Source organism: Cryptomeria japonica, chromosome 9 (genome assembly GCF_030272615.1).
Source record: "Cryptomeria japonica chromosome 9, Sugi_1.0, whole genome shotgun sequence".
NCBI lineage: Eukaryota > Viridiplantae > Streptophyta > Pinopsida > Cupressales > Cupressaceae > Cryptomeria > Cryptomeria japonica.
This window is the reverse complement of record NC_081413.1, coordinates 276,437,989-276,454,444: the sequence shown is the minus strand read 5'-3', so window position 1 is coordinate 276,454,444 and position 16,456 is coordinate 276,437,989. Positions and strand designations below refer to the sequence as shown.

The 16,456-nt window shown below is 40.5% G+C and overlaps 1 protein-coding gene across 1 annotated transcript in view; it reads right to left on the bottom strand.

The window, feature by feature from the left end:
• The window catches only part of LOC131033002 (putative ubiquitin-like-specific protease 1B), a 158,279-nt gene that overhangs the window by 129,415 nt on the left and 12,408 nt on the right, over positions 1-16,456 (bottom strand). Inside the window, exon 3 of the mRNA XM_059211139.1 lies at positions 15,666-15,727. Coding sequence (XP_059067122.1) covers positions 15,666-15,727 — 62 coding nt within the window. The remainder of the gene's footprint in view (positions 1-15,665; positions 15,728-16,456) is intronic.

Genomic DNA, 16,456 nt, shown 5'->3' with positions numbered 1-16,456 from the left:
AATAAAGCCCTAATTAGGGTTTAGGTGTCAGAATCTCAGCCATTGATCTTCTTTTGATCTAGGCCATTCATTGTAATTGAGGATGCTATTTATACCCTCATTCATTTTCATTTTGAGATATAGAATTAGAAAGAGAGAGCAATAAGAAATAGTTAGAAGTTTTAGAGCTTTTGAGAGAAGAAAGTATTTGTAGCAAGATTGAGCTTTGAAGAAGGAATTTCAAGCAATTGTTGTCTATTTTGGCTTTGAGATCAATAAAATATTGAAGTTATGGTGTTTTATTGCAATTCTTGTGGCTATCTTCATGGTTGTTTGTTTTCTTGAATCATTCTCAATCGAACTAGTATTTAAGTTTGAAGGACTAAGTGTTGGGCTTGATCTTTGGTGAGATTCACATTCCAAACCACTAGCTTCTTGCTGATTGTAGGAACGCCTTGCGTGGTCAACTGGAGAGATTTGAATTACTTAAACCTTCAATCGTCATTGAGCTTTGGATATGTGCCTTTGTGGTAGCGTCCATGATCCTTGATGAATTGAAAAATCATTTGTTACCTTAGAAGATCGCATCAATTTCAGTTGAGTTGTTATTTCATGGCAATATTGAAATTGGTAGAATCTTGCCAAGTCTAGCCTACATTGGGTCATTCTTAGGATTAGATTAGAATTTATCCCTCGCAAACTCTACCTTTTGATCTTTTTGAGAACTTGTTAGTTTAGAGAAATCTTGTTCCTGCAGCTCGGAAAAATGTAAGGCCCCTTGATGAAACAGCATTCACAATGACCACTGGTGCTTATCCACACGTAGAGACCCTACATAAAAGAACATTGGCGTCACCCTGATTGATCCTTTTTTGCGACATCTTCAGCAATCAAAGACTTTATTCAAGAGAGGATAAGGTACCCTTGGGTATTTTATTCTGTGTATGATTGTGTACAAAATACACGTCAACAGGACTTCAGGAGGATATTTGGTATAATCGAGAAAGGAGCATCTACAGTAAAACCGGCCAAGAAGCTCACCAAAGAGAAAAAGAAGTGGTTGTTGGACTTGGTGTGCAGAGATGACCTAACAAAACAACAATGGAAGAGTGCCTGGTCTGACAGTAGGGGATTGAAGCGTGCTTTTATTGCACCGGGAGAGTGGAGGATGTTAATGGATTTGGTGAAAAGTCGACTCACAGGGGCCAGTCGTGCATCCAATATAGCCATCTAGATGATAGGGTTGATGAATGGCATCAAGTGTGGTAATTTTACAACTAGGGACAGCTTTTAGCTTAGAGGATTCATGATTTCCTCAAACTAGAGCACAAAACATTTTATATGTGCCACCACGCCATTAGTTTATTCCTGGATGCAGTACATTTACAAGTACCTCCAGAGATGTGGGGTACTTTTGAACCACGCAGTAGGGTGGAACCCAACAAACCATCCATGTACTATTATGCCCACCTGGACACTCTCAGTGATACCTTACAGCCAGCAAAGAGGAGGAAGTTGGACGTAGCAGTCGAGGTTGAAGAGGATAGCAGCATGGAAGATTCTGATGAGGAGGCCGAAGAAACTGAGGAGCAGGAGAGTGGAGATGAAGGATTCCGAATGGCACCACACATGGCCGGAGAAGAAGAGGAAGCGGAATCACAACATCAAGAAGGGGAGGAGGAAGAGCAGCATGGAGGACTGCGAGCACAGTGGAAAAGCACGGGGGTGAAATTTACACCCCCCAAATTACCTCCTTTAGCGCACTTGGTACCGCAAGATGCACTCACAATGGCCAGCCCGGTAGGCAATGTAAGACCAGTAAGAGTGTTGTTCAGGAGAGTTGATGAAGGGGAACCTCCAGCACATCGACGAGTGTCGCTGCCGCAGATTAGCCTAGTCGTACTCGAATCACAAGTCATACCAGCAGCAGAGCGTACCAGTAGGCCAGCAGACCATACGAGTAGTGACCTAGGCGGCGTAGGAATGATGGACCATACGGTGGCAAAGAAGGACGTGCAGCATAATCCGAAGGTAGCAGTACAGGAGGCAGTCGTACCAGAGGAAGTTGCATTGAAGACAGTCATGCAGGAAGTAGTCGTACAAGAGATAGGTACTAGTACGGAGGGGACCGTAGCAGTTGAGAGCAATACTGTACCAACAGGGGGAAATGAGTCCGGGGATGTACCAATGGCAGGAGGAGATGGTCTGGAGGAGTTGGCGATACTGGACACACTGGCTGACGAGGATATAGATGCTTCTTTGGACGGGTGGTTGGGACAGTTTGCACTCACACCTCACCTTCCCACAATGGCATGCGGTGAGGTGAGGTGTGAGTGCAAACTGTCCTAGCCACCCATCCAAAGATGCATCTATATCCTCGTCAGCCAGTGTGTCCAATACCGCCAACTCCTCTAGACCATCTCCTCCTGCCATTGGTACATCCTTGGACTCATTTCCCCCTGCTGGTACCGTATTTCTCTCAACTGGTACAGTCCCCTCCGTACTAGTACATGTCGTACCAATACCTATCTCTTGTACGGCTACTTCCTACACGGTTGTCTTCGGTGCAGCTTCCTCTTGTATTGCTACCTCTAGACTATGTTGAACGTCCTCTACCACCGTACGGTCCAACATTCCTACGCCGCCTAGGTCACTACCCGTACGGTCTGTTGGCCTACTGGTACGCTCTGCTGCTCGTACGGCTTGTGATTCGAGTATGGCCAAGCTAATCTGCGACAGCAACACTCGTCGTTGTGCTGGAGGTTCCCCTTCATCAACTCTCCTGAACAACACTCCTACTGGTCTTACGTTGCCTATCGGGCTGGCCACTGTGAGTGCTTTCTGCGATACCAAGTGCGCTAAAGGAGGTAATTTGGGGGGTGTAAATTTCACCCGCATGCTTTTCCACTGTGCTCGCAGTCCTCCATGTTGCTCTTCCTCCTCTTCTTGTTGCTTTGATTTTGCTTCCTCTTCTTCTCCGGCCGTGTGTGGTGCCATTCGGAATCCTTCATCTCCACTCTCCTGCTCCTTAGTTTCTTCGACCTCCTCATCGGAATCTTCCATGTTGCTATCCTCTTCAACCTCGACTGCTACGTCCAACTTCCTCCTCCTCTTTGTTGGTTGTATGGTATCACCAAGAGTGTCCAGGTGGGCATAATAGTACATGGATGGTTTGTTGGATTCCACCCTACCACATGGTTCAAAAGTACCCGACATCTCTAGAGGTACCTGTAAACGTACTGCATCCAAGAATAGACGGATGGCGTGGTGGCACCTATAAAATGTTTTGTGCTCCAATTTGAGGAAATCATGAATCCTCTCAGCTAAAAGTTGTCCCCAGTTGTAAACTTTGCCACATTTGATGCCATTCATCAACCCTATCATCCAGATGGCTATACCGGATGCACGGTTCGCCCCTGTGAGTCGACTTTTCACCAAATCCATCAGCATCCTCCACTCTCCCGATACAATAGAAGCACGCTTCAATCCCCTACTGTCAGACCAAGCACTCTTCCAATGTTCTTCTGTCAGGTCATCTCTGCACACCATGTCCAGCAGCCACTTCATTTTCTCTTTGGTGAGCTTCTTGGCCGGTTTTGCTACAGATGCTCCCTTCTCGGGTATACCAAATACCCTCCTGAACTCCTCAGCCTTGAAGGAAACCCATACTGTGCAGCCCTGGAATTGAATGATGGAGGCTCTTTCCTGGCGGTTGTATCCAGACACCATGGTCCACAGCACCGGTTCAAAATCCTTGATATTGAATGTTAGCATCTGAATGGCATGGTAGTCGTACCTGCTGAATCAAAAAGTCTAATCAGCAAATACAGATCCTGGTTTATCCAGTTTCAAAAATTCACTTATATCAGAATCCAAGGTTTCACTGGATGTCCTTACCTGTTGATTTTATGTTAATCTTAGCAATCAGATTGACAGTAAATAACAGAAAACGCGAGAGACGCATAACACAGTGATACCTTGGGAAAACCTCCCTCTTGGAGGAAAAACCCAGCAACAATAAATGCAAATCGGATTAGGTTATTCACAGTAGCTTAATACATCTTCACCCAGCTAGGGCACAACACATAACTTATCTGATATAATGCAAATCAGATATCCAAACTTGATAATGATGCCCAGCCTATGATTCAGTGGTCCTAGTTGAGGTTTGCTTGTCCTTGAGAGGGATCGCACAGGTATTCGACAGTATAGCAAGTTCAGCAACCTGGGAACAACTTCGGCAAACTTAGAATGATATTCGCCCCGCCTGATTCAGGTTCGATAGCCCAGAAATGTCTTCACTTAGCCTTGAGATGATGTTTCCACCAGTAACATAAAGTCGCTCTCCTTTAGATGAACTCGCTGATAGAAGAACCTCAATTTGCTGACTTTGCAAGTGTTCACTGCCCGAGGGTGATTCGCAGGTGCATAGATTAGATGCATATGAGTGTGATAGATCTTATGCTTGATGTTCGCTAATCTCTAATCATACTTTGCTGATCGCTGAAGTAATTCGCTTATGGCAGATAAGAATGTGTTTGTTGAATGTGTGTTGGAACAATGAAGTTTACATTACATATATATGTGACACTAGCCCTCCAAATTGCCTTAGGTCGGCCTTGTCAATATTCCCGCCAAGAAGAATGGGTCTGGGTTAATTACAAGTTACACAATGAATAGGTCTTGCCCCATAACCATTATAAGTTACATAAGTTGAGAGCCCAAATAGGGCCTGCCCTTAACATTCACAAGTTTCGTTGATATCTATTTGGGCCCAGCCCAATTACAAGCTATCCAAATTGGGGCTCAACCCTAAACATTAATCAATTATATCGATACAATTAATTTTAAGGCCAAAGGCCACATTAAAATTAATTACGCTAGGGATTCGACCTAGCTATATTTCAACACTCCCTCTTAGCTAGGGAGGATCCCTTTACACCGTGACCATGCTTCATGGATTCTTTCCATGATATCCATCATGCATTCCCACAGAGGAGTGTTCCAAGATACATCATGGATTCCTTCCATGATATTCACCATGCATGCCCGCAGAGGATGAATTCAATATACATCATGGACTCCTTCCATGATATTCATCATGCATACTCGCAAAGGATGAATCCTAAGTACATCATGGACTCCTTCCATGATACCCATCATGCACACCTGCAGAGGATGGATCCACCTTGCATTGCCCGCAGAGGGTGGAAGAGGTCTTACACCTCAAAACTTCTCTACAAAGAAGTATAAACTGTCACCTTGCACTCTGCAGAGGGTGAAAGAGGTATTACACCTCAAAGAAATACCACCTTGCACTCCGCAGAGGGTGGAAGATACACACAATGTTATCATAAAAACTCCCTCTTAAGCAAAGTATATTGCAGAGAAACAAGGAACACATGTTAGTTCTATCATAGAATCATAATCAAAAACATCCTTGCAATAATCATATAACAATTATAAATTTAGAACTGATTTGAACTCAAATGGTTAGCCATACTTCTCAAATCCAACACTAGAGATATCAATTTGTTTGTAAATCAGTTTTCAACATCAATGGTTAGAAAACAGCAGCATGTTTAAGCTTTACTAAATATAATCAACAACAATGCATTCACTGAGGATTATGGGGAATATGTAACTCCCTCTTAATCCTTATCTAAGTAATAAGAACACATGATTCAAAAATTAGTTGATTTACTCCTATCATAGTTTTAAGAATCTATCAACTATATCCTTAATTGAAAGTGTGAGTTGAAAGCTTGTATAGGCTTTCATATCTAATCCCGATGGCATGAGCTGATTTGATGTTGGACTCCTTAGACCATGCAAGAATTCTTCCTTCAGAAAATACAGCCTAATAACCTTTATCTTCTAGAACAGATATAGAGATTAGATTCCTTTTTATTCCAGATACAAACAAAACATTACTGAGATGAAGGGAAATACCAGAATCTAATTTTAAGGAAGTAGAGCCAAAACCTCTTACTGCATAACGAGCACTGTCACCAATAGTCACATGAAGGTTGGACGACTCCTCCACCAAATCTAAGAGATGCTCCCGATAGCCTGTGATGTGTCTAGATGCACCACTGTCAATCAGCCAAGTGTTACTGTCTAACTGAACATTGCTTGACAAGGCCGAGACAAAGAGGAAGTCTTCATTTGTCTGTTGTTCCGAGACTTCATTTAGGTTCACTTCTCCTTGTTCAAGCTAAGATTGACAGTCCTTTGCAAAGTGACCAACCTTGTTACATTGGAAGCATCGGATGTGAGACAAGTCCTTTGGTTTCTTCCTTGAATCAGGGGCAGAGGGTCTGAAATCTCTATTTCTCTTAAAGTTATTCTTCTTCCAATGGCCACCTTCCTTCTTAGTTGTGAGGACATGATGATCACTATCATGAGGACTTCTAATTTTTCCTTTCGAAGCCAAGCGAGATTCCTCTTGAATGCAATCTCCTCTCAATCAATCAAATTGAGGAAGCTCCACTCTTGCACTGATTCCTTGAATAAAGGGCTCCCATGTAGAAGGAAGACCATTTAGAGTCGTCATAGTTAAGTCGTTGTCTTCAACATTCTTCCCAACGGTAGAAAGCTGATCCCTTAGCTCAAAGATCCCCATGAAGTAAGCCGCTACAGGTTCTCCTTTCTCCAATTTGATGTGAGAGAGTTAATTCCTTAAGGCAAGTATGTAGCTGGTGTTGTTGACTTCGTACATCTTCTCCAATGTATTGAACATCTCTCTCGCAGTCTTCTTCTTGGAGATGGATGACTGTTGACGTGTATTTTGTACACAATCAAACACAGAATAAAATACCCAAGGGTACCTTATCCTCTCTTGAATAAAGCCTCTGATTGCTGAAGATATCGCGAAAAAGGATCAATCAGGATGACTCCAAGGTTCTTGTATGTAGGATCTCTACGTGTGGATAAGCTCTCTGTGGTATGATGTGATTTGCTGGAATCACAAGGGGACTTACATTTGATGATTGAACGTCTGATCTGCTTTGAATATTGCTGGAACATGGGATCTTACTAGCTTTGACTTGAAAAAAGGAAAAAAAGACGAGGGCGAGGAAAGGATCTAATCCTAACACTAAGAATGTAAGAGCAATGAATGATCTTTGATGAAATTCTAACTAAGTCTTGTTTTGACATCCCAGGACCATCTCCACAAGGTTAGTGCGATCTTCGAAGGAAAGCTTTATGATGTTCAAATCATCACTGCAGGCATAGACACCATCAGGTTGATGCATATCAATGAAGAAGCGACAATTGAAGTTAAGTTTAAGCTGAATGATTCCAGTTGACTACACAAGGCAAGTCTACAATCAACAAACTGCTAGTAGTATGGATATACGAATTCCACCATCAATCAAGCACATTTCTTCCACTCATCTAATAACATGAAATCAAATATGAGAAGTATAAAGACCATGCAAATTGTCGAATCAACCCATAAATTTCACCATTTCTTCAATGAAGTTACAAGTCTTTTACAACAACATCTTGGCAACAATCTTTGCCTTCTCTCTCTACTCTAATTGCTATTCTATCAACTAGCTAATCACCTTCTAACTACTCTCTATCTATCTTCTAACTGCTTCCAACTATATCTCTTATCTATCTAATGCCTTTACAAATGAAATGCCAGGGCTTATATAGTGCCCTCAATACAATTCGATGGCTTAGATCAATTCGAGATCAATGGCCAAGATTCAACAATGAAAACCCTAATTAGGGTTTGTTACAACCATTACATAACATTTAATGCTCGACCAATGAAATAATTGTATTGCTTGGACACATGTCCTCTCTAGAAAATTCCACCAATGGATAGCTGGGGTAGGTACATCGGAGTTTGTGCCACCTTCTATGAGTTAGGTACATTGAATCTGGAAATGCTGAGGTGGACCACACTGACTAGAGAAGTGATGACTAGGATGCCACCTCGTCTGACACTTGTAACTTGGTAAATATTCAACTTGATGTTGTTGAGAAGCTAGCTTTAATTAATTCATCTGCAACTATCTGCTTCTTCAACGAACCCTTGTTCTAACTTCTTGTGTCCTTGATGTGCAGGATGATTGATGTACCTCGCCTTGGGATGCTGGATTGGAAGAGGTCGCCCTTATCTTGATGATGCTGGATCGAAGAAGGTTGTCCTTGTTGACGCTAGACCGGAGGAGGTCGCCCTTGATGACGTTAGTCCAAAGAAGGCCGTCCTTGTCGATGCTAGGCTGGAGGAGAGTCTTCCGACTTGTAGATCTTTCGAGCTTGGGAGTCGCCATCTTGACACCTACACAACATTTCAAAATTAGTAATAAATCTTGAAATCTAAAAATTAAACTCTAAAAGGAAGATTCAAGATTTAAATTAGGAAACTTTATGATAAATCTTTGAATTATCATTTCCTAATTAACTACGCAATACTTAGATTTTCCAAAACAAATGTCTAAAAAATCAAACCTTGAACAAGGGTGCCAAGATGATTTTGCCATACCTCCTCTTGAGTTTTAAACTCTAAGAAATGATGTAAAAAAAATAGATTTCACTAGGCAAAGTGTAGATCAAAGCCTTCTCTTGAACAAATTGCACCCCCTTTAGCTTGGAAAAGAACTCCACCTTCCACTAGCTTCTTCAAGATCTGGAAATTCGCCTTCAAATGTCTTCAAAAATCTGGAAATTATCCTCCAATCTAGCAAGAAATTCGCCTCTCCAATAGCCTTCAAGATGAATTTCGCCCTCCTCAAATTGCTCTTCAAGTTCGCATGAGAGATAATGCAAGAATGATTTGAATTGTGAAAAAACACCTCCAATATATAGAGCGCTCACCTTCCACTTACCCATGAGGCCGAACTTGCAAGTAAAGGCAAAAAAATAAATAAAATTAAAAAAAAGAAGAGGCTGACTTGATAAAATGAATAAAAATAATACCTCAAGCGCTTCATCTTTTAATTTTAATTTAATAAAAATTAATTTTAAATGCCTTTATAATTAAAACTTCGATTTTCTAAGGCTCAAAATTAATTTATTAAATGCCAATTTAATTAATTTCTTCAAATATTTCGAAGTTGATGATTTTGGCATTTCATGCGATTTGGAGGATATTAACGCCCAAGTAGAAAATAGTGAATGCCAATAACTTCGCTCTAGTCCCTTGGAGAGGGACAAGAGCGCCTTTTCACTTTTGTCCTTGATCTTTATCTTTTAAATTGCCAATTCATGTTGTGGGGTAAGCAATGATCCCCATTGTTCATTCTATGCATGCCTAACTCGTTTTTTGCAAGGCAAAATTGATGTTCTAGAGATTTTCGCCCTGGTCCTTCAGTGAGGGACAGGAGCGCCTTTTGCATTTGGCCTAGGATCATCAAGTTTTTGGAGTCAAACCTTTGTTCGTCATGATTTAGAAGAGCTTTCCAATCTTGCTCAACTTTGCCTTAGCATAATCTCGGAGGGAAATTGTTGATTTTATAAAAATCGCCCTGGTCCCTTGGTGAAGGACAGGAGCGCCTTCTAGTTCATTACACAAACTCTTGACCTTATCAACCTCCAACATCATTCTCCATTCTATCTTGAGTCCTGGAAACAAGAAATAGTATTTCAAACGTTAAGTGTTTAGGCATACTTGAAAATTTCGCTCTGGTCCCTTGGTGAGGGACAGGAGCGCCCTAGCCTATTTTCATCGAATTTTGTGGTCCTTGCAACTCCATTCTTCCTTGAAGCATTTTTAAATATCACTCCAATCTTATGCCTTGACCTGGATTCGTCCCAATTTGGGGAGAAGGACTGGATATGAGGTTTTTCGCCCTGGTCCCTTGGAGAGGGACAGGAGCAATTTTGCAAATCCAAGCTTATCCGTCCTTTGTTAGCCTTCCAAATTATATTCAATGGATAAATCATGTTTTCCTTGGTCTCTTCAAATCATAAAATTGTCTTGATCCTGCAAGAACAGTGTAAATTTGAAATTCAAGCTCCGGTCCTTCAGTGAGGGACAGGAGCGAATTTTGTCTTCTAGGCCAAAATGCTTCACTTTTCACCATGAAATGCCTTGGCTAAGGAAGATATCATCTTGTTACACGCCATGAATAAGAGTTCAAGTCTACGAAAGGTCTAAAAATGTGTATATAAAGAAAATCGCTCTCGTCCCTTGGTGAGGGACAGGGGCGCTTTTACCTTTGTACACAAAAACTCCATCATTTCATTGTCTTTGATCAAGTCTGGATGCTCTATAATGCTCATTTCGTCCTCCACCATGCCTTTGATGTTCCAATTTGACCAAACAAGGCCAGGAATGACTCAAATAAGCCCCTTTCGCCCTGGTCCCTTGGTGAGGGACAAGAGCGCTTTGCCTTGGTCCCTTGGAGAGGGACAAGAGCGAAATTCGCTCTGAATCGTCAGTGAAGGACAGGAGCGAAATTTGACTTTTTGAACTCTCTATCAGGATAATTTTTATGGAATATAACATTTAAGTATAAGAATACTTTAAGTTATATTCCATATATACTTTCAGGATGTTTGAGAGTGGTTTCAGACCTCCACGAGTTATATTGCAAAATCTAGTTTTTTGAGGTTTTTCAGTTTCCAGACTTAGTCAAATTTCAGGATAAGGACATTCCAGACTTAGCCAAATTTCAGGATCAGGACATCACTCAAGCCGGACTTGCTATCCTATTGATCTCCCCGACAGCACTCAAAATGCAAAGGCTAACTAACAAAACCCTAAAAGACCTAGAAAACAAACCCTAAAAAGCAAAAAGCAAGGGTCCCCGTTTGCAATGGGGCGATGTGTGAAATGGTCACAACAATGACACAATGTGATCTTTGATGGAATCAATAATCATCCTTTATGCTTGGAAGTCCTTCTTCTTCCATTCTTCCTTCTCCTTTTCATCTTGAGGTTCAGCAGCATCCTTGCCGACATATTCAGCAAGGTCATTTAAGCCCATCATTATTCTAACCTTCCATGAAGTGTAATTGGCGGAACCTTCCAACCTATCTTCAGCCCTAAGATAAGGAGCCATGTTGACCTGAACTTGAGCAATAGGTTAGACTAAAGAATTGATGAATCTGATCACAACTATTACGAACCAAGCTCTGATACCATGTTGATTTTATGTTAATCTTAGCAATCAGATTGACAGTAAATAACAGAAAACACAAGAGAGACGCATAACACAGTGATACCCCGGGAAAACCTCCCTCTTGGAGGAAAAACCCAGCAACAATAAATGCAATTAGATTATTCACAGTAGCTTAATACATCTTCACCCAGCTAGGGCACAACACATAACTTATCTGATATAATGCAGATCAGATATCCAAACTTGATAATGACGCCCAGCCTGTGATTCAGTGGTCCTAGTTGAGGTTTGCTTGTCCTTGAGATGGATCGCACAGCAAGCATAGGTATTCGACAGTATAGCAGGTTCAGCAGCCTGGGAACAACTTCAGCAGACTTAGAATGATATTCGCCCAGCCTGATTCAGGATCGATAGCCCAGAAATGTCTTCGCTCAGCCTTGAGATGATGTTTCCAGCAGTAACATAAAGTCGCTCTCCTTTAGATGAACTCGCTGATAGAAGAACCTCAATTTGCTGACTTTGCAAGTGTTTGCTGCCCTAGGGTGATTCGCAGGTGCAGAGATTAGATGCATATGAGTGTGATAGATATTATGCTTGATGTTTGCTAATCTCTAATCATACTTTGCTGATAGCTGAAGTAATTCGCTTATGGCAGATAGGAATGTGTTTGCTGAATGTGTGTTGGAACAATGAAGTTTACATTACATATATATGTGACACTAGCCCTCCAAATTGCCTTAGGTCGGCCTTGTCAATATTCCCGCCAAGAAGAATAGGTCTAGGTTAATTACAAGTTACACAATGAATAGGTTAATTACAAGTTACATAAGTTGAGCGCCCAAATAGGACCTGCCCTTAACATTCACAAGTTACATTGATATCTATTTGGGCCCAGCCCAATTACATGCTATCCAAATTGGGGCTCAACCCTAAACATTAATCAATTATATCAATACAATTAATTTTAAGGCCAAGGGCCACATTAAAATTAATTACGCTAGGGATTCGACCTAGTTATATTTCAACATTACCGATTGCCAATCTATCCAACCAACAAGATGGTCCTGTTGGAAGTTCTCAGGCAGTTAGAATCATTTCAGAGCTTCAAGAGGATAAGACAGAAGGCTGCTATCTCTTTTCCATTCTTCATTGGAAACATGTTAGAATCTTGTCCTTCAGCACAAGCAGCTGAAACAGTTAGATTGGAGATGCAATGGTACTCTTTTAACTTTTACCAATCCAGGACAAATTTTGATCCTCGCAGCAATATTGAATTAGTGAATGGAGAAAGATTTAGGCATAGTGTGGATATAGAAGACTACTAGGTAGATGTTGCTGATGAGTATGATGTCAAGAAAAAGATGTGGTCTAGGTTGCCAATTTGTTTAATCGGGATCACTAAACTTTTCCTTGTGCCAGACCAAGTGGAGGAAAGTGAAGAATGCACTCAGCCACGCTTTGATGGGGATGCACCTTTCCCTCCTATTAAATGGTCAAAACCTGAACATGTTGACCTAGCTACCCTAATGTGACCAATAGAAAACTATTCCAAGTGGTGGGTTGATCAGCAAATTCAAAGGCTGAGAAGAAGATGAGTGAACTTGACGTATGACTTTATGGGAGAAGTAGAGGAATGCTCCTCAAATGCGGAAGCTTCTCAAAGTGCCAGGCAAATTGAAAATACAAAACAAAAAGAAGTAGGAAGTTCTTCGAAAACTAAAGGAAAGGCAATTATGACTGAAGGACCTGCTCAAAAGAAACAAAGGGTGGAACCATCTTGTTTTGCTGCATCTGCAAACATATATGTATTGGCCATTGATCAGTCTTTGGCAGAGATGGAAATTCCTTCCCCAGTTCATGAGGAGAATGTAGAATTAGTCCATCAAGAAGATGAACAGCCACTGTCTCCTACTGGCACAGAAATTCTAGAATCTGAAAAATGAAATGGATGATGAACAAGGAGAGTTTCAAGAAGGAATGATTTCCGCTCTCCAGGGTATTGCATGCAACCGAGAAATGGAAGGCAACCAAGAAGTAGAAGGCATTGAGCAGCCCATTGTTCCTAATTTGCTGAAGGAAAGGTTGAAAATAAACACACAAGTAGTAGAAGAACAAGAAGAGGATGACATGGTTGATTTCTTAGCCAGGTTAGAGCAAACTACAGTAAAGAAGCCAACCTGAAGGTTTTCCACCATCTAGAGAGATGAAACAGGATGCAGGACAGTGCAGATTGCAGTTCCAAAGGTAGACAAGGCAAAGGGAGATATCAGTCCCCATGAGTATGAGATTACCACCTTTGACTTGGGACCAAGCACAAAGACCCAAGTAAAAGAAGACCTGGACAATTCAGTCGCTTCCATGAAGACAAAGCTGGATGAAGAGACAGAAAAGAAGAAAGAATATAAGAGAGAAGTTGAGGGCTTAAAAGAATATATTCAACATTTGACTCCTAAGCCACTTGATCAAGCAAATCCAGAGGCTCTCCCACTTTTGAATTCACAGCAAGTAGTCATAGGTTCTGAGGAAGAAGCAGTGACGGCCAGAGAAACTAAAGATTGGATGGAAAGTACAAGGAAAAAAGCAGCCACGTTTATGGAAGCAATATCATTAGCATATGAACAAACTTCTTCTTTACTTTCCAGGATTGTGAACATGGCAGAAGTGTGGACTGACTTCCAGGACATCCAAGATAGAATTATCCCATGCCTTAGAGAGTTGAAAGGAGTCCCACCACAAGAACTGGTTAATGGAAAAAATAATTGAAGCAGGGGCTGCCTATGACTTCAATACTTGGCACTGGACGCTGGTTGCATGGAATGAAGTCTTAGAAAAGGTAAAGGTTGATGCTGATAGAATAGAAGGACAAATAAAGGCAATTCAGGACAAGATTTTCCTTATAGTTGCAAAGATGCTTGGGAAAGAAACTGTCCGAGAAAGAGATATGCATTTGGAGAATCTGAAGGTCAAAACACAAGACACCTTCTTTGCCATCACAGGACCAATCTCGAAGAGCGATTTAGCTAAGGCATCGAACCTCCTATCCATCAGAGATGCTTTTCAGAAGCAAGAACTAGACTGGGAAATTACTTTTGCTCTATGTGCAGATGACTTGGAAGGATTAGAATTTAGGATCAACATGTTGCCACATGTCACAATGGAGGAAGTTGACCAGATTGTGTCCAGGTTCATCGAATATCAGAAGGGGGTGCAATCCTAAAAGATAGCATCTCATGCCACTTGTCTCATTTGCAGTTGATCTTGGATCTTATTTTGGGAAACTTTGATTAGGGTTAGGTTGTCTTGATCTGGACTGTTGATCTTAGATTGATCTCAGCCATTCATTTGTTTTCAGAAACTCTATATAAACTCATTCTCACATTTCATTTTAGTGTGGAGAGATTTATAAAATTGTTGCCAACAATTGAACAATATTACTCAAAGTTCATTATCAATATTGTCTTGAAATCTTTTTATTGTTAAATGGTTGCATGGTTGCATAGTCCCTTCAGCACTTAGATTAAATTTGCTTAAGTTATTTGCTTTGAAGTTGTTAGATGAATGAAGGATTGATAAGTTTAGATTGGTGAAATTTTGCTCATACTTTTGTTGGATGGATGATTTTCATTCAATGTGTAAAGTTAACCTGAGTTTTTGATGTGGATGCTTAACTTCTGCTTTGAGTAATATTGTTCAATTGTTGGTATTATTCCTAAGTATGAAAATATTAAGCACGACCCTAGAAGATTGCACCCGCTTTGCGTAGTTTTCCAAGTGTGGCGAAACAAAGTGTTGTTACCAGTTTCACCCAATCTTTACCGTCTCTTGACTTCATAGGAATAGCTTAGAAGTAGCATAAATTCCCAAACCCTTATACTTTTTATCCTTTTTTGAAATCCTAAATCAAAAAATCAAAAAACAAAGAGCAGTCATTGATGAATTCGCGTAAGTCTGACTTGTGAATGATACCAGTTGATAAGCATAAGTCCCCCTTGAGATTTTCAGCATACACTACCCAAGAAGCTATCCCACTAAAGTCACTTGTTCGCACATATAGACCTTGGACTCACCTTGTGGTCTTCTCGCAATCTTGGCACAAGCAGTGATTTTGTTCAGGAGAGGATAGAGTATCTTTGTGTTATTTTATTCTAATGTTTGGTAGATGATAAAACAGACACCAACATGACCCCATGTCTGATACGTGTTTTTGAATTGTAGCAGCTTCTTTTTGTTGGTGCTCGTCTTCGGATCAGTTGGGTTCAGAGTTCTGTGGTTTTCAAGTAGGGCATCCCTAGTTCAGTTTTCTTTTAGTTTCTGTAGCAGTATGATCACATTTAGGTTGTGATTCTCAAGCTTGAAATATATTTACAGTTTGTAATTAATATAATGGGCAAGAAATCCAAACCCCACTCCCACAATTTACATATCCAAAAAAAACTGTTATTCTGCCAAAATTTTAGTATTAGTGAGCTTAAGAAACTGTAACAATTAAGACATCAATGCTATAATTTTGAAAATCTAGTTACCAACAACACAATTTTGATCAGCCTAAATAATGTACAAAGTTCATAAGTTTGTTCAAGGAGCAGCATGATACCATACCCGCAACTGTATAACTTCTTGTTCAACCTGCAAATAGGATCCTTTGAATATATTTGTGGTATCTGCACACACACAGTTAAACATTAAGAAAGTTACACACGTTCTATATGTTGAAAAAATGGCCCTGAACTCCTAGAACATGAGATTCAAGCCCTAAAATACATAGTGCATGCTAGAACAAATTTGAATTAACCTAAAAGAACCAAACAAAGATCCCTTCAAAATAACTATAATAATCCACATTGAAATTTTTTCCTAAATGATAAAACCCATGCAAGTGCACAGCCAATTAGCGACCTCCAATAAACAGCACATGTTCTATAAACTGAAAAAAGGACATAGATCTTATCATTCAAGATTCAAGTCCCAAACTATTCAGTATATGCTAGAACTAATTTAAACATTGACGAATGAGGATCCCTTCAAAATATAATTAGTGTTAAGAATATTACATCATTACATTTGTTAGTGTGTTAGAATAAGATGTGTAAGAATTAAACTAGTGTGTTTGTATTGTGAGTTGTTAGAACAACTCGTCTATGTAAAGGAATAGTTTTAGGAGACATAACAGCTCTCCTATAATATAGGATATGACAGTCATATATATATACTTCACCTGTAGACTTCAACCGAGGATTGGGCGCAAGGATATACTTTGTTTGTATGAGTAGTCTTCCTGTTCAGGTGTCAAAACCTTGGAAGCAGTTGTATATTACAAAGGTGGGGTAAATCAAATCAGATAGGCTTGGAACATATTATGTCCATTGTGGCTGTAGCTTTGGTATTCATGG